This window comes from Centropristis striata, chromosome 13, assembly GCF_030273125.1.
Source record: "Centropristis striata isolate RG_2023a ecotype Rhode Island chromosome 13, C.striata_1.0, whole genome shotgun sequence".
Classification (NCBI taxonomy): domain Eukaryota; kingdom Metazoa; phylum Chordata; class Actinopteri; order Perciformes; family Serranidae; genus Centropristis; species Centropristis striata.
In genome coordinates this window covers 9484050-9504803 of record NC_081529.1, presented here as the reverse complement: position 1 = coordinate 9504803, position 20754 = coordinate 9484050, and the positions used below count along the sequence as shown (strand labels likewise).

The 20754-nt window shown below is 34.7% G+C and overlaps 1 protein-coding gene across 1 annotated transcript; it reads left to right on the top strand.

Annotated features, from left to right (window-relative positions):
- Positions 1–620: 620 nt before the first annotated feature.
- Positions 621–17463, top strand: LOC131984109 (cysteine protease atg4da-like). Its single transcript, XM_059348989.1, has 11 exons — positions 621–761; positions 7943–8181; positions 8267–8350; positions 8435–8608; positions 11118–11421; positions 12042–12106; positions 12204–12331; positions 13647–13725; positions 13809–13885; positions 15504–15623; positions 16736–17463. Exons 2-11 carry the CDS (start codon positions 7995–7997, stop codon positions 16907–16909), a joined length of 1392 nt encoding a protein of 463 aa, XP_059204972.1. The 5' UTR covers positions 621–761; positions 7943–7994; the 3' UTR covers positions 16910–17463.
- Positions 17464–20754: the final 3291 nt, after the last annotated feature.

Genomic DNA, 20754 nt, shown 5'->3' with positions numbered 1-20754 from the left:
GCAAAAAAACCTATAGTGCAGAAATGTAATAAAATACAAAGAAAACACTCCTTTTGTATGACCTTTTTCATTTTCTTGTAGTTATTTATTTATTTTTAATTTAAAAAAACAGCATAATGGGTAAATTAAAGTATAAACAAATAAGTAAATAAAATGTTTAAATTATTGTAGATAAAAACATGTGTAAATAAATACATTAGTATAGTAATGAATAAATATAAATGTGTAAAAAAATATAAATACATATAATTTCATGAATTAACAAAAAATATACAAATGCATTTATTATTTAATGTATGATTTTATTTGTGATATATTATTGATGCTGAAAATTAAGCATTAAATTACAAAGTTATTTATTTATTTATTTAATTGTGTATTAAGATTTAGTTTAAACTCTTTCAGCTCGTTATTCTTGGCCCTCTGTTGATATATAATATATAATTAATATATCATTTTATTTGTGATATATTATTGATGCTGGAAAATAGGCAGTCCATTTATTTATTTATTTATTTAATTTTTGATATTTAGATTCAGCTCTTTCGGCTGGTTGTGATTGGTCCCCTGTTGACCAATCACACCAGTGGAAAGTGGTGACCGGTATAAACAGGAAGTGCGTTCCGCTGCTGCCTCTCTGTAGAGCGAGCGGAGAGATTATTTAGATACCAAAGAAACGAAAAGAGACGAGCATCTGCAGTGAAACTCACTCAGTGACTCGCTCTCAACAAAGGAGACAACATGACGACGTCCACATGCAGGTAAAATATGAATGTCATGCGTTAATAATGCCATAAAGTATGGTAGTTACTTTGGCTGCAGTGAGTGGACGGACTCTGAAGTTGGTTGACTAATGTTAGAGGCTGAAGTGAGAAAGCAGAATTCGCAGACGAATAAGACTTTTGCTTGTAACGTTTTTAGTACTTATGTTATAAATATTACGTAGTAATCCAGATTTATGTTTGTGAATTATACAGTTTATGCTTCTGCACACGGCACACTTTAAACTAACGTCAACGGTTTTGTATGTGTGACGCAGAGAAACCTACATATCATGTTTATAACTCTGCCCTACAAAGCCTACCTGCAGGAACTACATATTTGGTCAAAATTGAGTTATAACTAAAAATGAACTCCTTGATGTCTGTTTTATCTGGTGACAACGTTTTAGAATTCAATTTTGCTTTATTTCAGATAAATTATAATGTAATAATTGCAGTAACTACACAAAAATCCACTAGTACAAAATCCACTGTGTAGTATTGTATTTCTTTATTGTGTTGAATAGTGAAGACAAGAATAGTAGAAATTATACGTTTATTTGATAGGGAGATTATTATCTTGATAGTGATGAAGTAAAAAGCTGAGTTGAAATTATATTACGACAAAAATGTAACATTACTTTATAATATTAAGTCTAAAATACACAAATCTTTGAATAGAGTTGTTAAACACTTTTAAAACAACATTGTAGTTACTTTACTCTGGTTTTGCTGTAAAATGCTCTAAGTAATGCAAAACCAGAGTGCAGTAACTACATTTTTGGGGTCAAATGTCAAATAAATCGTCATGATTTCTTAACATAAAAATGAAATCAATTCATGTAGAAATAAGTGTCATATCACTTATCTACCTATAACCCATTCGGCTGGCCAGTTAAAACACTTTAAATTGGTTTTCTCAGTTTTACCCTTTTCATAGTTACTGCAGTTGACTTTGTACAGTGTGCACGCAGTTTCTGCTTTTAAATTCATGTAAAATAATAATGTTGCATGCTTGCTTTTTTAATCGCGTAACTAATCTTGTGTGTCAAAGAGGACAAATGGCCACCATTTCCTCCTATGTTGTCTAACCAGAAGTGATTTAAATGTCACATTTTATCTTTATAAGTAACTTAACATGATGAAATGATTGACAGAATTGCCAATGATTTATATTCTGTCAGTATTATGAAGCATGCAGTGTAATGTGTGTAGTACGAGTGAAAGTAACATGAATGAGGGCTGAGATGTGAGCTAAAATATAGATGAATATTCTAGAGCTGCAACGATTATTATTATTATTATTATTATTATCGATTAATCTGTAGATTATTTAAACGATTCATCGATTAGTTGTTTGGTCAATAAAATGTTGAAAAATATCAATCAGTGTTTCCCAAACCACAAGATGACGTCCTCAAATCTCTTGTTTTGTCCACAAACCAAAGAGATATTCAGTTTATTGTCATAAAGGAAAAAAGAAACCAGAAATATTCACATTGAAGAAGCTGAAATCAGAGAATTTGGACTTTTGTCTTTAAAAAACTGCTCAAACCAATTATTCGATTATCATAATAGTTGATGATTAATTTCATAATCGATTATTGTTCGATTAATCAAATAATTGTTGCAGTTAACAAAAATCAGTGGTGGAGAAAGTATTCAGATCCCTTACTTCAGTAAAAGTACTAATACCACACTGTGAAATTACTCCACTACAAGTAAAAGTCCTGCATTCAAAACTTACTGAAGTAAAAGTACAAAAGTATCAGCATCAAAATGTACTTGAAGTATCAAAAATAAAAGTATAGAATGGACCCACTTAAATTGTTTGTATATATATATATATATATATATATATATATATATATGTATATATATTAGATTATTTGTATTGATGCACTTTAATCTTATAAAGATAGGGCTCATTAACTACTTAATATATTGTTATGAGGTTTAAATAAAAATAAAAAATTCTAATCATTTTAAATTCATCATGTTTTTTTTTTATGTTAAATTCGACCTGAAAAGTAACTAAAGCTGTCAGCTAAATGTAGTGGAGTAGTAGTATAAAGTAACGTCAAATGGAAATACTCAAGTAAAGTACAAGCACTAGTTAGTACTAGTAATGAATGTACTAGTTACATTCCACCACTGCTAACAGTACAATATTTTACCACACATAGATTGTTATGGACTTTTCTCATTATTATTTCATATGTGTTATTGACATATGTGTGATATTTATGACATGGAAAGGTATTTTCGAATATGTTTCACTGAGTGGAACAAGATTTGCTAAAGTACTGTAGTTCAGCACAATTTTTACTTGACTATTTCCATTCTATGCCACTTTATACTGCCCTACAAAGCCTAACTGCAGTAACTACAGTTTTGGTCAAAATTAAGTTATAACTAAAAATTTAACTCCTTGATGACTGTTTTATCTTGTGACAAAGTTTTAGATTTCAATTTTGCTTTATTTCAGAGAAATTACTTTGCTTTGACTGTGAGGACAAGAATATTAGAAATTATAAGTTTATTTGATAAGGACATTAATAGTAATTAAGTAAAAAAAGTGAGATAAAATTATATTCAGACTAAAATATAACACATTTTTATAATATTAAGTCTAAAATATGCAAATATTTGAGTAGAGTTGTTAAACACTTTGAAATACACACGCAATCAGTTTGGAAATGTTTATTCACTGAAAATAAAATATAAAAGCTGAAAGAAGACAACAACATTGTAATTACTGCACTCATCATCAATAAATGTAGAAATAAGTGTCATATCACTTATCTACTAATAACTAATTTGGCATGCCAGTTAAAAAAACGTAAAAAAAAAACTTTAAAGCAGTTTTTCTTAGTTTCCCTTGCGTAGTTACTGTAGTTAGGTTTTGTAGGGCAGTATAGTCCTATTTTACTATATTTTAGAGAGAAATATAACAGTTTTAACTCCACTTCATGTATTTGATAGCTATAGTTTATAGTTTTCAGATTATGATTTTACATGAAACAATCACTATTCTGTAGTTGGTATCCTGTAGTTTGTCATCTACTGACTTGACCTTTTGTGAGTTGATTCTGAAAAGAGAACAAAGTGACACAAAGAAGGGCTCAGTTCAACAATGTTGTAAAGTTAAATGAAAGTGCCGAGTATTGTCATTTCAATGACGTGAGAGGAGATGGATAACAGAGGGCCACCGGAGCAGAGGAGGGCTTCAGGGTTTGTTTTTCACACATAAATTGTGCTACAAAGTATGAGACAAGGTCAGATGATAAAGGCAAGGATCAGAGTTTTAACAGCGTCACAAAACATAGTTCTTGGCCTGGAGTGTGACAAAAAAAAAAAAAGTATTTAGTTCAAGTATTTTGCCAGGTTTTAGATGTGTGTGAGGTATCGCCAGAGATTCACCCTTTAACCCTCTAATGGAGTTTAATAAATTTAATAATTATTTGGGCAAAGACATAAAAACTGATAGAAACAATAAAAATATAGGAGAAAATTCCAAAACATAAATCTGAATATATATATAGAAAAAACTTTTCTCTCACTGGGGCCATTTAATGTGTAGGATAAGTACTTTGAATTGTCATGTTTAAAGTAGGATACATCTTGCTGATAATAATTAACCTGTTGTTATTTTTCAAGATCTTTTTGGTGGTTGCGGGCAGTGGATGTTTAGGGGGAGATAGCAGGTCAACAATAAATGTCACATAGAAGTGGTGTGAAGGAAATTTGGTGTTTCCTGCATGGTGGGACAGTTCCCACATGGTGGGAAGTAGGCGGCGACCTACTTGGTATTCAAGACACAAAGCCTTCTGGGAACTCACTCTTTGAACTCAACTCTGATAACACCTTGACTGAGGGGAACGTGGGGGACAGTGGGGTCTGTCCTGATGTGATGTATAGGGCAGGAAGATAGGGCCGCATTGAGTCTTGCTGAAAAGTGCAACAGTCACAAGTTGAGCGGTGTACGGGACTTTGTTGTATTGTAAAATAGCCATTCGGAATTGTGCGATGTACGGAATACGAATGTGCTAATAAAACTTGGTGAACTGAGTATTGAGTGCTTTCTGTTTGGCCAGCTCACCCATTAACTTAGTGCAGTTGTTAAAATTGCCACGACAGTGGTGAACATCATCTGAAAGCTGTGAACCTGAAGACGAATTTGAGATACAGCACATCACTGTGTGTCAAGTTGTTCTAGTCGAAAACATCTGATAAAAATGACTTAATTAATTAATTATTAATTTATTTTAAGCCTATTATTGTGTATAAAGGGTCATAACATTAGGGGACGCTTTCTCGAGTCCAGTCCATGTTCAACTATGTCCCATAAGTTGTTGCAGCAATTTTTGGGTTGATGCCATTTGCTACACACATTTGATGCTCAATAATGCTATTTTATTCATATCGCGAATGGATAAAAATCGTCAGAAAAACCCTCCAGAATATAACATTGGAACAACATAGAAGAATTGGGAATAGGGCTCAAAAAACTTTGGTCATTTTGGAGAATTCTGTGTTTTCAGCGATTGGATGACGAGCACTTCTGTTTACAAACTGCTGAGAAACCATGTTATTGTCAATATACCTAGGAGAGCTGAGGTTGAGATTCACAAAATGACCTCATTGCAATGAACTGATGACTAACATCATCCCACATGAATAAAACTGGGCTCACTGAATCCACAAGAATCTCAGTTTTCCAGTCATACCCAGTATATGTGATTCAAAGTCTGTTTAGGGACCTCAATATGCACAAATATTCACAAACAGTAGGCGGAAATGGAACATTTCAGCATAACGTCATGTATGTAAAGAGGAGACTTTTGGCAACACAGAGTACCTATTTTCATTCAGATAGCATGACGTCAGAGGTCACATGACCACTTTGAAAATCGCCAAAAAAGCCTAACTGCAGCGCTTTTTCCCTACATGGTAGCCTGACGTGCTTTTTTTTTGCGATAACGATTATTTTTCACGATATTATGAAATACTTAAAGAAGATATATAAAATAGGATTTTTTTTTAGTCTGTATGAATAAATAAAAATCTAAAATGTAGTGTGAAGTGTAAATCCCAACAGTTGCCAAATACAAAATAATGTACTCTTGACTCTTGAGTATGAGCAAATAATAAAAATAACCATTTAGGGATTTCGGGGGCATATTTTAATGACATTTTGTAAAGGAGAATAAAAGTTCTTGTATGTTTTATTTAAGGCATCTTATTTTGACAGTCTTCTTGTAAGTTCTGTGGTGGATTCTGTTAACACACTGTGCTCTTATTTTGAAAGCTCCATGTGTTTAGCGACGGAGAGTTAGTAGCTTTTTGTGATTAAAACAACTTTAATTGTCTTACGCCACTACATCAAGAAGTAGGAATGTTGCCAATATCATGATATGCATTTTTTTTAACCATAATAAAAATATACCAATATTATCGTGAACAATACGATATGGCACACCTCTAATAGATTCCTTAAATTCTAGTTTCATATGATATCATTATATTTAGTATACTCCTAATATTGAGCCCGATACGGCCTCCGGGGAAAAAAATACGGCGTATCCTATCATTCCACCAGCCCGCCCAAGGGACTTCTGAATAGTAACAGGTTAAGTAATATGAGAAACTCTTCATCTTGTGTTAATTTTGGCGCCCCTTGTGGACAAAGGCGGTAGTGTTTCCCTGTGCACCACCACCTTGTTTCGTAAAGCTCTTGATTAGGTTAGTGCGTGCATTTGTCCTGGAAGCAGAAAGGATGCAACTTATTTTTTTTTCAAACACAGCTGTAGGATGTATATCTATGAGCCAATAATCTATTCATGACCATGATTGATAGATAGAGACATAGATAGATAGCGAGATGGTAGAGGTGGCAGAGAACCCACGATACGATTTAATCCTAATACAATTTTGTTGCAAAATGCGATTTTAAGCATTTTGTGATATGGTGAGTATCGTATATATAGTATATTGCGCTGCAGTATATTGCAATTTAACTGCATTTTGTGTCCACAAAATGAAATTAAATCAAGAATTGTTTTGTCAATTAAGACAAAACTGTCAGTCTATTCATCTCACTTCAGCCTTTTTATTTCTCCACAATGAGATCAAACCCACAGACTGACCAACAAAGTATTCAGTCAAACTGAACTGAACTGATATCAAACATGTATGGACGACAACAACTGCAGCATTTTATCAAACTTTACTCAACTTTAAGCTTCACTGCTCTGAATTTTTTTGAATGAAAACTTTTTTTAAAAAGCCAGACTTTGCAGCATTATTTCGTCAACTTCACATGGTGCCTATAGGTTCCTTAGTGTCATATGATGCCAGTATCTCCAGTATTTTCCCGCTACAGCCTCCAGGAAAAAAAACAAAAATGGCAAAATTAGTGACGGTTGGAATGCTAAATATCGTTACTTGGTGGCCATGAATCAATATAATGTTTCCACGCAAAATATCCCGATACTATGCTGTACCGATTTTTCCCCCCAACCTCTAATAGATAGATAGATACTTTATTTATAATGGGGGAAATTCAAGTAATAACTCACTAATAACTGTGATGTGACACATTTTCCTGGGCAAATGTAAAGATAGACTCTTCCAGCCTGCAAATTGTTTAATCTGATTTTACAGCCAGTCTTCTCACGGATGGTCATATGTAGGTCATATAGAAGCATCTGTTTTAATTTGAGACTGTGTTGTGTAGTTGCTTTGAATGTTTCCACTTTTACTTGTTTTAAAGTAGGCTTGTTTGGGTATTTTTAGTTGAGTAAAAGAAGATCTAAGTACCATCAACCCCTGACAATATACTTAACATGTAACTGCACATGTCAGTGAACACATATGTGCCTGTTGTATGTACCTATATGAGGTTTTAACAGGGAGCAGCCAGATGTGGGTGAGAACGACTACCAGTACCTCCTGCTGCAGCTAAACTGGCATTTCTGAAATTCCTCGAGTCACAAGATGCAGTCACATGGTTTCACTCTTTACTTACTGTCCTGAAGAATAATTGACTTTGCTGTGCGGTTAAGAATAACCCATCAGTTCCAGGAGCTGAAGACAAACTAATAGAATTTGCTGCATGGTCCATCCAGGTCTTTTTGCGTCACATAAAGCTGTTTGAAGTTCTTTCTTTGTCTCTGCAGGCCGCTATGGAGATAAGGAGCAATTCCTCACGCTCACTCTTCTCTGGTTGTTATGAACCCGCCATCGGCTCGCTGTGAGGGCCAGTCCCCTGCAGATGACCCAATGGATGACTGGCTCTTCTTGTCCACTGAGTCGGCGTGTCCTCAGGGCCTGGATGTGAGCAGGACAGACCAGGACACAGAGGACAGAGGCCAACTCAAGTCAAAGTTGATCTCGGCATGGAACAGTGTCAAATATGGTGTGTTTTACTGTTTCATATTGTCAGATGTGTTTGCTTTCCTCTGCTTCTGTGACATTAAACGGTTTGTCCTTTAATGTTTCAGGCTGGTCTTTGAAGCAGAAATCCAAATTCAGCAAGAGCTCTCCTGTGATTATGTTTGGACAGTCGTACGACCTGAAGGATCACGGTGAGCAGCGGAGCCCTCGTGTCTTTTAAAATTGTCTCTCTCATGTGATTCTAAAAGCAAGGGGACTGTCTGTCTCTGTTTCAGGGGAGAGGGAGCGTTTCCGCCGCTGTTTTGCGTCTCTGCTGTGGTTGACGTATAGACGGGGTTTCTCTCAGCTGGCCGGCTGCTCCCTGACCACCGACAGCGGCTGGGGTTGTGTGTTACGCACGGGGCAGATGCTGCTGGCACAAGGCCTGCTGCTGCACCTCATGCCACCAGGTGATGACACACAGACACACTGCAATGTCATTTCTCAAGTTAAAAAGCTGAAAATTGTCCAATATTGTCAGATTAAGTCAGATACTGTCCTCCATGTTTGTACAGTCTAAGGGCTTTTAGCAGGTCAAGTTTATTTGGGTTTACTTTTTTCGCTCATTATGATTATTTAGCTACCGCCTTACAAATGTATTATTACTAATTGAATCCTAACATGTTGTCTAAATTGTCTTGGTTCACTGGTTGCACCAAGAGTCACCAGTGTTAGTAGATCAGTTTAATGGACGTTCACCTTGAGACTCAAGAGTGATATATTTGAAAAATGCTGGAAAGGATGGGTTGAGTTTATTAACCCATGTAGAACTGACTTTAGGTCAAAAGTTTCAGGTCCTATTGTAACTCTCCTGGTTCCCTGCTACACATATATTGTTATGTTTGAATTACTGTATATTTTGTATATTAAATTTGCTTGTACATTGTATTCTTGCTTTCTTTTTTTTTTTTATTTGTCTTGTTTTGTGGTATAACCAGCAAGAATTGTGAATGTGTAAGACTCTGTACAAGTTGAATTGAATTAAAATTAAAATTAAAAATAAAAATAATAATGAACCGTTTGCACCAACTAGATACTGTAAAAAACATTAAAATCTGCACTCCTCAACACAACTTGAAACCCATAAATGACTTGGCTGAGACAAACAGTCACAAGAATATAAATATTCAGCTAACCTTTGATTGCACTGCAAGCTGTTTACACAGAGCACTAATTCAAGTAAATATTATTATTATATTATTATTTTAATGACATTTTACAATACTGCCCTACCAAGTCTAACTGCAGTAACTACATTTTTGGTCGAAATTGAGTTTTAACTAAAAATGACCTCCTTGATGTCTGTTTTATCTTGTGACAAAGTTTTAGATTTCATTTTTTCTTTATTTCAGAGAAATAATGATATAAAAATTGCAGTAACTACAAAATCCAACTTAAAACCAAAGCAGACCGCAGTAATTGCCCTTACTGCCTTCTGCTTTGCATATATTTACTCATTTAAACATAAAACAAAAGCAGTGTAGCCTTGTATTTCTTCATTGTGTTGAATAGTGAAGACAAGAATATTAGAAATTATAAGTTTATTTTATAGGGAAATTATTATCTGGATAGTGATGAAGTAAAAAAAAGTGAGATAAAATTATATTAAGACTAAAATATAACATTACTTTATAATATTAAGTCTAAAATACACAAATCTTTGAATAGATTTGTTCAACACTTTTAACCCATTAAGGCCTAAAACGTCTGGAAAAAATGCCTGGAAAACCTCTGGCCGATTTTGAAAGAACCCCCTTAAACCTGAAGTTTTTCTGGAAATTCAACAGAAGATTTTTCAGCCTCTGTAGCAGATAGAAATTCAAAAAGTATTTGAGAGCTTATACCCGTGGCTTTCACCCAGCAAATGTTACATTTGACTGAATAAAAATCCTATGCATAATACAAATACATGCCCATTAGCAAGATGCAAACATGATATGACCATTGGAAGAAATAGACATAGTTCTCATTAGCCTACTGTAATAAAAAAAATAATAATAATACTAATAATACATTTTTTAATATATTGCACTTTTCAGGGTACTCAACGACGTATTAAGTAATATAAGACATAAACAGTCTTGATTTCTTATATCATCATCACAATCAATTAGTATTATTATTGTTATTATCTCCAAATGGCCACAAATCTGTCTGTTCTTCGGTGAAAATATGTCGTCTAAAAACATATTCCTCATCCATAAATCCCGGTCGATTGTTTCCGAGGGTTCAAAGTCCGGATCAGCAATATAATCATCGGTGCTGTTTTCATCAAGATCCCTTCCGTCAGCCATGATTTCAAAGTTCTGGAAAAGTCCCATGTTGCATTGCGACACTCCCGCATGTATTCTGATCATGATTCTGATGCATTTCATTGGCCAAGAGACCGAAAATAGGTGGAAAAAAACTACAAATACTACAAAACGACGTATCCGCTTTCCCGGCCTTAATGGTAGAGTAACGCAACAGCGCTCCCGGTTTTAATGGTAGAAATGCGATAATGCTTTCCCGCCTTAAATGGGTTAAATACAACAAAATCAATTTGAAAATGTTTCTTCACTGCAAACAAATTATAAAAGCTGAAAGAAGACAACAACATTGTAGTTACAGCACTCTGTTTTTCACTGCTGTAAAAGGTTTTAATAGTAATGCAAAACCAGAGTGCAATAATTACATTTTTGGGGTCAAATGGTCAAATAAATCGTCTGATCATAATTTTTGAGCATAAAAATGACATCATCAATACAGATAGAATTAAATGTCATATCATTTACCTACCTATCATCCATTTGGCTGGCCAGTTAAAACACATTAAAAAAAACTTTAAAGCAGTTTTTCTCCGTTTTACCCTTTTCGTAGTTACTGCAGTTAGACTTTGTGGGGCAGAATACTCATCGTACTTTCTTTGTATCATTTGAGGTTGGACTTGGTCAGTGAGCCACCATGCAGTCAAAGATGACATGGACCTGCTGGTGAGTCGCTCCACAGACAGTGCAGAGCACGGTCTGGATGTAAAGGAAGGGTCGAGTAAGAGGAGTCGAAAACTGAGCCTGGGTTCCCTGCTGGACAGGCCGATGGAGGCTACACACAGACGGGTGGTGTCGTGGTTTGCGGACCATCCCTCAGCCCCGTTTGGGATCCACCAGCTGGTGGAGCTGGGCAAAAGCTCAGGGAAGAAGGCTGGGGACTGGTACGGACCTTCCATTGTGGCACATATCCTCCGGTGAGACCTCAAGGCATATTTAATTTGGCTTTTACCTGAACCATTTTTAGAAAAAAAATTTCTCCTGCATCTTAGTGTTATAACATCTTCTCATTTATTTATTTATTTGCTACTGTTTATTTCTCTATTTTCATATATATATATATATATATATATATATATATATTTATTTATTTATTATTTTTTTTTTTTTTTCTTACGCTCTATTTCTTAATTATTTATTTATTGTTTTATCTTTTTTATCTAGCTTTTTAAAAAAACGTTTTTATTGTTATTATTATTTACTTTTATTTATTTTAATCCTATTTTATTTTATCTTACCTTACTTTATTTTTTATCTTATTAATTTCTAACCTGCCTCCAGCGTTTTTTGGGTGGATGGAGGTTCAGGGGTGGAGGGTTGGGGATGTGGTGGGGTTATTGTTATTATCATTATTATTATTGTTATTATTATTATTATTATTACTTTCTCCTTTTTTATGTAAAACACTTTGTGTTGCATCTCTCTTGTATGAAAAGTGCTATACAAATAAAGTGTGATTGATTGATTGATTGATTAATTATTCTAAACCACTTTTATCAAGATAAAACCTCCTACAGTAGATTTCATGTTGTTTCAGGAAAGCGGTGGCAGCATCAGCAGACCTTCCCAATCTAGTCGTGTATGTTGCACAAGATTGCACCGGTGAGTCATTTCTTTCATCAGTGAATTAGCTCTCTCCTCTGATGGACATGGCAAATGCAGCTTTTTTCTCTCTGTCTCTTTCCTCCATTGTGCTCAGTTTACTTGGAGGATGTGAAGAGGCTGTGTGAGCGGCCTGCCCCTCAGTGCTGGAAGTCCCTCATCATCCTTGTTCCTGTGCGACTCGGAGGACAAGATCTCAATCCCTCTTACATCACTTGTGTCAAAGTAAACATTCAACGCAGTCCCTCCACTCTGCATGCAATAACATTTAACATATAACCTATAAAGTAACTCATAACTAGGCCTGTCACGAGAACACATTCTTTAGGACGATATATTTTCCCAGAAACTATCACGATAAACGATCATATCGTTGAGTACATCCTTTTCCACAGCAATGCATTTTTAAATCTCAAGAATATTAAAAAATGGAATCGAAATGTGGAAAAGAAATATTAGAATATCCTAGATAAATAAATTATAAATAAATAAACTACAATCTACTATAAAATAGACTCTGGCTCTGTAAACAGAGTCAGAGAATAAATATAATATTGTAATATATTATAAATAATATATAAACAGCTGTTTGGGAGATTTTTTTGGCAATTCCTATTACTGTCAAACATTTGAAGTACTGCATCCATGATAAGAGTGGCATGGCTAAGAGGCAGTGTGCGTGCGTGTGTGTCTGTGTGTGTGTCTGTGTGTGACAGACAGCAGAGGGACAGCGCGACTGCCGAAAATGTTGATGGCTTAAGTAAACAAACATGCATGTAAACAACAATTAACGAGTCCAGAGGAAAAACTACCGTGTCCATTTTACATATTGAACGATAAGTCGATATAGTAATTATCGTACACAGAGCCCTAATTCAAGTAAATATCTGGTGTCTTATTTTAATGACATTTTACAATACTGCCCTACCAAGTCTAACTGCAGTAACTACATTTTTGGTCGAAATTGAGTTTTAACTAAAAATGAGCTCCTTGATGTCTATTTTATCTTGTGACAAAGTTTTAGATTTCAATTTTGCTTTATTTCAGAGAAATAATGATATAAAAATTGCAGTAAATACAAAATCCAACTTAAAACCAAAGCAGACCGCAGTAATTGCCCTTACTGCCTTCTGCTTTGCATATATTTACTCATTTAAACATAAAATAAAAGCAGTGTAGCCTTTTATTACTAGAAAAGCACAAAAAGTCTGTTATGATGCGTCCATGATAAGAGTGGCATGGCTAAGAGGCAGCGTGCGTGTGTGTCTGTGTGTGTGTCTGTGTGTGTGTCTGTGTGTGACAGACAGCAGAGGGACAGTGCGACTGCCGAAAATGTTGATGGCTTAAGTAAACAAACACGCATGTAAACAACAATTAACGAGTCCAGAGGAAAAACCATTGTGTCCATTTTACATATTGAACGATAAGTCGATATGGTAATTATCGTGACAGGCCGGCTCATAACAGAACAAACAATAGCAAACAATAAGTGTCTTTCCAGTACAAAGAACAACAACCCATTCCTCACTGTTTCCTGTAGAAACTCTTGACATTACAATGCTGCATCGGGATCATTGGAGGCAAACCGAAGCACTCTTTGTTCTTCGTCGGCTTCCAGGGTATGTGCAGCACACTGTACATCATCATTATTGTGCTCAGCTGTTTGATGTCAGTCCTTTCACTTCTTCTCCTGTACCTGTAGAGGACCACCTGCTGTACCTGGACCCTCACTACTGTCAGCCCACAGTGGATATCACTAAGGAGAACTTTCCCTTGGAGGTACGAGGAAGCGTTCTCTTCTTCTTTCTGCTTTCTGTCGTTTCCTCTTGAGACAGATGTGCTCAGTCATGTAAACCGTCGGTTCCACTGGTTAAACACTATTTACTATAAACCTGTTCTATAATTAGATATTATTTGTATATTTTTTCATTCGGTTGAACTTTAGTGCTTGTAGTAACTTGACAGTCGCACTCCATATGTCAAAAGATGGACGTTTTTAACATTAATCCATGTTTAAAGCTATTTCAATTGTTTATCTATAGTCATTTGCTAACTATTTTAACGATTTGTCTCTTTTTGTTTAAGATATTTTAACAATTTATTCATTATTTTAAGCTCTGTCAACCAGTTATCTATTACCAACCATTTACCTGTTATTTAAAGTGAACTATACCAACCTTTTTTTTTTCTTTAGCTCTATATTGAATCTATTTATCCATTATGTTTCAGCTAACTATGTCAACCATTTATCTTTTATCTATTTATCTCTCTATTTCAACAATTTTTTCATTACTTTTAGTTACCTAATTCAATAATTTGTCTATTACTTTTAGCTTACTATTTCAACCGTTTATTCTTTTATTTTATCTCTATATCTCAACAACTAATTCAACTACTATTTAGTCACTGGTCTCTGGTTGCTTGCTGACTAGTTTCCATGTACTTTCAATGGCATCAGCTGGTGTTACAGCTGACTTAGTATAAAGTTGTTATAAAGTATTAATGTTGAAATGATAACATTCACCTACATGCAAATTATCTTAAATCTAAGGAGACCTTTTTCTGATTATTACTCATAACCAGTGGTGGAAAAAAGTATTTAGACCACTTGCTAGTTCTAGTACTAATACCACACTGTGAAATTACTCCATTACAAGTAAAAGTCCTGCATTCAAAACTTACAGCTTGTTGTGCCATGGCAAAATGGTCTAAAAAATCTATTAATTAGGTTCACATAAAAATGTGCCACCAATATTTGCATATGCTGGCTTCAGAATAATTCTCAAGGATGGGAATCAAAAGCTAAGGTATCATATTGGCAGTGGTGGAAAAAGTATTCAGATCCTTTACTGAAGTAAAAGTACTAATACCACACTGTGAAATTACTCCATTACAAGTAAAAGTCCTGCATTCAAAATTTACTGAAGTAAAAGCACAAAAGTTTCAGCATCAAAATGGACGTAAAGTATCAAAAAGTAAGAGTACTCGTTATGCAGAATGATTCCACACAGTTTGTTTTATATATTCCAAATATATATTATTAATACATTATTGGATTATTATTATTATCAATGCATTTATTTTCTCAAGGTAGGGCTTTAACTACTTAATATACTGTAATGAGGTCTATTTTTTTTTAAGAAAAAGGGGAAAAAAAGAGTCTAATCACTTCAAATGTGTCATGTTTTTTATGTTAAATCTCTACCTGACTAAAACTAACTAAAGCTGTCAGCTAAATGTTGTGAAGTAAAAAAGTACAATATTCGCCTTGAAATGTAGTGAAGTAGAAGTATAAAGTTACATTAAATGGAAATACTAGTACAAGTACCTCAAAATTGTACTCCGTTACTTTCCACCACTGCTCATTACTTTTGGCTCCTCTCTACATTGTTTGCAGTCGTTTCACTGTAAGTATCCCAGGAAGATGGCTGTCTCTCGCATGGACCCCAGCTGTACCATAGGATTCTATGCTAAAGGCCAAAAGGACTTTGAGTCACTGTGCACAGTTGTTAATGAGGTATGTGGTTGGGTCATTTAAGGTCTCTATTCATGGATCAATTGCCTTGAAAATATGCTGCTGTATTCTGCCCTACAAAGTCTAACTGCAGTAACTACACAAAAAAATTGAAAAGAAACAGACACTTTCTGCAGGCTCGAAAGGGGGTAGGAAGAAGTAAAAAAACGTATCTAGTCCTACCCCTTAACGGGTCAGTATATACATACATATATGAATAATCAGTATAGTCACATACAAATATTATAAATAATTATATATATACATATACTATAAACAATTTATATTACATTGTGAATACCTATACATGTATATTATAAATTACTATATATATATATATATATATATATATATATAAATATTATAAACATAAATACAATTACCATGTATATTACAAAATTACAGTCTACATATGTCCAGATGAAATAAAAAAAAAATCATGATGATTTATTTGACCTTTTGGCCCTAAAAAGTAGTTACTGCATCACTGTAAAAGGTTCTAAGAGTAAAGCAAAAACAAAGTGCAGTAACAACAAGGCTGTTGTTTTCTTTCAGCTTTTATATTTTGTTTTCAGTGAATAAACATTTTCAAATTTATTTTGTCATCAGTGTATTTAAAAGTGTTTAACAACTCTGTTCAAAGATGTCCGTATTTTAGACTTAATATTGTAAAGAAATGTTATATTTTAGTCTTAAAATAATTTTATCTCACTTTTTTACTTCATCACTATCTAGATAATAATTTCCCGATCAAATAAACTTAGCATTTCTATTTTTTTCATGTTTAAATTAGTATATATATCCAAAGCAGACTGTGGTAAGTACAATTACTGCTTGGTTTTGAGTTGGATTTTGTGGTTTTTATATAATTATTTCTCTGAAATAAAGCAAAATTGAAACCTAAAACTTTTTCACAAGATGAAACAGACGTAAAGGAGTTCATTTTTAGTTATAACTCAATTTTGTCCAAAAATGTAGTTACTGCAGTTAGACTTTGTAGAGCAGGGTAGTATATTCAGCATATTAGTGCATGGATATATTTTGTTGCAAACGCATGATGATGCAACTTTATAAAATGATGAATATTTGTAAAACTATTGGTTTCTCTCCTGTAGGCTCTCTCCACATCTGCACAGACGTACCCAATGTTTATATTTGCAGAAGGAAAAAGCCAGAAGGAAGAGGAGGGAACCAGTAAACCCACAAACAATATCACTTATATCCAGAGAAAGAGTGAACGGAGGCGAGTGGACACCAGCAGCAGCATGGACGAGTTTGTTCTATTATGAACAGAAGATCAAATCTGCCCTGAGGGGCGTACAGCCATCAATGATCAAAAGTTACTGTGTGGCAACTACTGAGCATAAAAACTATGTCCTCAACATCCACAATAAGCTCAAGGGAATAATAAAGTGGCCAGGTATCATTAATAACACTACTATATTTTTATTGCTGTTTTGAGCTCATTTTATTGTATTGTTTTTAAGAGAAGAACATTTAAATTAATATAATTGAATTGAAGGACTTTGAAGAATAAAGGATGTGGTATAATATCCATAAGATGATATAAATAAAGGTCCCCTAGGGACAAACTTTAAGGCAAGTGTTACTATGAGTCTCCCACTGTTTCATGTCATGTGACAGGATGTGCTGCCTTTGAATGGATTATAAAATCAGATTCCTAGTAACATGTGACTCGCACATGAGAAACAGAGAGAACCGGAGAAGAAGTCAAATGTTGTGAATGCACTCTTACAGGAAAAAGACAATTCATACTGAAGATATTCTTTAGAGCTGGATTCTTTTTTGCTGTATTTTATCTAAATAAACACTTTATGAAGAAGAGGGAGACTCTTTTATTTCTGTACTGTGTCATAAGACATTTAATGCAGTGAAGAGCCGCTCTGATGTCTCCCAGGCAAACTGAAGAATAACGTGTTCAACCTGTTCCAGGCCAGGATCCTGCATTTAAGTATGTCATCCAACTTCAGCAGGGGAAGACCAGGGACTCTGCAGTCATCAGGCAGAGTCACGTCAGCTGGGACCTAGAGTTCATGGGGCTCATTCCTACACCTTTGATTCCCTGGATGACTGGTGACTCCAGGAAAACCTGCAATGCTGATTTAAGGTGAAAGCAGATTGGGGCTGTGAAGTCTTTGTGGACTATGGTTAGGTTTAGGCTTGTTTTTCTGCACTGCAAATGATTTGTTTCTTACCAAGATAAAAAAAAAAAAAACTTTAGAGTTAGAAGTCTTAGATAATTTATCTTTTTGTAAGAGTTAATTTCTTATTTTAAGTGTTCAACATGCTTATTTCTGGATTTATCAATCTTAATTTAAGAAATCTTGTCAAGTGAAATTATCTGTCCATGCAGCAAGATCATTTCCCTCAGATTTAGTGTTTTTATCTTGTTTTTAGACACACCTTTTTTGCAGTGTGAGACAGAAGTGACCATTTTTGGACAAGAGGGTGGGGCAAGAGTAGGAGGACATACCCCTTTTCAACCAAAGCTGTTTCAGGGCCGGTTTTGGAGCCGGTGCTAGTGCTGGTTTGCAGTTGGTTCAACTTGCAAACCACCTCTGGATCTTAAACCCTTTTCAACCAAGCCGGTTTCCAGCGGTGCCCAATTGCGTACTGGTTCTTTATTTTTCCACCACCAAAGAACTGGCTCCCAGCTGGGAAACTGGTTCCAGAGTGGCACCAACTCTTTGTTGGTGTTGAACCGCAAAGTGTTTATGTCAGGCGCTGGGGGCGGGGTTATCTGAACAACGACCAACTTGCTGCCGTCAAGAGAAACCAACTAAAGCAGCCGTGCTAGCATTAGCGGGCTAGCGTTAGCTTATAACAAGATCCAACATTAACATTTTCCGTTCAGTGTTAATAAGATGTGCTCAGCGTCCATAGTGATCATAATGAGCAGCACAGATGTGTTGTAGAGACTTGTAGAGCTGGTTCAAAAGTTGAACCAACTGCGAAGCAGCACGAGAAAACGCTGGGAACCAGCCCTGAAACTGCTTTGGGAGGGTCAAATATAAAAGAAAGAAAAGAAAAGAAAAAACTGCTTTGGTTGAAAAGGTATTAGTCAACACCTACTGATGCTAGCGCTAACTAGCAAGATTGGTTAGCAAGGTGCAGCAGTAATTTAGATTGTCGACTGTGGAATTTCTTCTGTACATTGAATGATAAAAAGGACATTTTACCAAAATTTTTACCAAAATGTTACAATTAACTTAAAAACATAGTGAAAGGATCAAAATTGGACAAAAGTGTGCCATGGTAACTTCTTTTCCATCACAAGATACCCATGATTTATCATCTATTTTACTCTAATGAGACCATCATATATAAAATGAACATCATGCTGCATTGAAGAAGACTTTAACTAGTAATTGAGACCATAAACTAATTTAGAAAATGTTTGCTGAAGTTATAATTCAAGTGAGAAGTAGGCTGATATTCTCATAGTGTTCTAGATAATTTAATTTTTGCATTTAGTGGAGTCGCCCCCTGCTGGCGATTATAAAGAATGGAGGTTTAACCTTACGTGCACTGGCTTCACTTTTCAGAGCCAGAGGCTACGGCCTGGTTGAAACCCTCCTGAGTGGAGTTTGCATGTGTTTTATCAGTTAACTGATGACTCTAAATTGCCTCCAGGTGTGAATGTGAGCATGAAGGTTTGTCCGTCTGTGTCAGCCCTGTGAAATAACATTTGTTTTTTTTGTTTTTTGCATACAGGAAGCCACAGTGTTTTGTTCTTTTGGTGATTTGTCTTCTACCAGCATACTGTGAAATGCTTCTCAGCATGGGACTCAGCAGATTAAACACACTGGCACAGGCATGATCTCACCTTCCTTAATCTGATCAGTCACATGTCGATGGGCCTAAAACATGCAGCATGGAAAACTACACTGATAAAAAGAAAATTACATGATAAAACTCAGCTTCATAACATTTCCCACACAAATTATGTAAATATATGATGATATTTCTGTGTGTGCAGTGCATTTGTTTTAAATTCCATGTACATTTAAAAAAGCATGTATTAATTTAAAAAATAAATTAATAGTATGACCTACTTTTTAGGTAGCTGTAGGTTTATCAGTAAATAGCCCATTTTAGAGGAGAAATTACCTCTTGGTTTTGAATAATCTGAATAAAGTATGCATAAGCTAGTTTATGTATTGGTATTTTTAATATATCAATATTTTTTAATAATTCTTCCCATTCCTCCCTTCACATGTAAGGGGAAAAAAAGGAAAAACAACCACAATTAGCATATGCTTCAAATATCTTTTGTGTATAAAATAGCCTTATTTGTGTTTTAAATGTTTTAAAACAATATTTGATGTTGGTCAAAGGTGTGAATATTAAATGTTTGCAAAAGCAAAGTCCCTTTCATTGTGACTTTGTTTGTATATTGGATTGAATGGGTAAATATGAATTATTGTTTCACTGTCCTCTTGCATTGAATTTAATATTATAGTCTTGTCCTGAATATACTCTGTATCAATCATTAATTAGTGCAGATATATAAAGGAAAATGTAAAAAAAAAAAAAAAAAAAACCCTGTTATTTTCATCACCATAGGTTTCTATGATAATTTCTACATTTTTCATTAAAATCTGTTTATTGAAGTAATTTCAATATATCTAAGGTGCAATACTGAATGGTCATTACAAAAACATGTGGTAGAGATGAGCACAACAATTAGCACCAATGTGTCCAGATAGACATGAATAATTAATAATAATAATAATAATATAGCACCTTTATATACATATACACACATACATATACACACACATACCACACAAGTTAGAAAGACCAACATTACATTGGGTAATTGGGTAATATAACTTAAAAAGAACAAAAAAACCCAGCAACGACAATATATCAAACAAAATGGTAATTTCTACATTTTTATTGGGTTTTGAAAAGTACACAAAAACAACTGTGTAATGTTGAGGAAATGCATCTCTCAACAGTAACTGAAAAAACATCAGATTAATTAATAATGAAAAGGAGTAGCAGCCCTGGTAGTGAAGTAAAGCACAATCACACCGGCTGAACAGTATTTAAATACCGAGAACCTCATGTTCTGTTCTCACCACTGCGGCATTAGCACGTCGCGGCC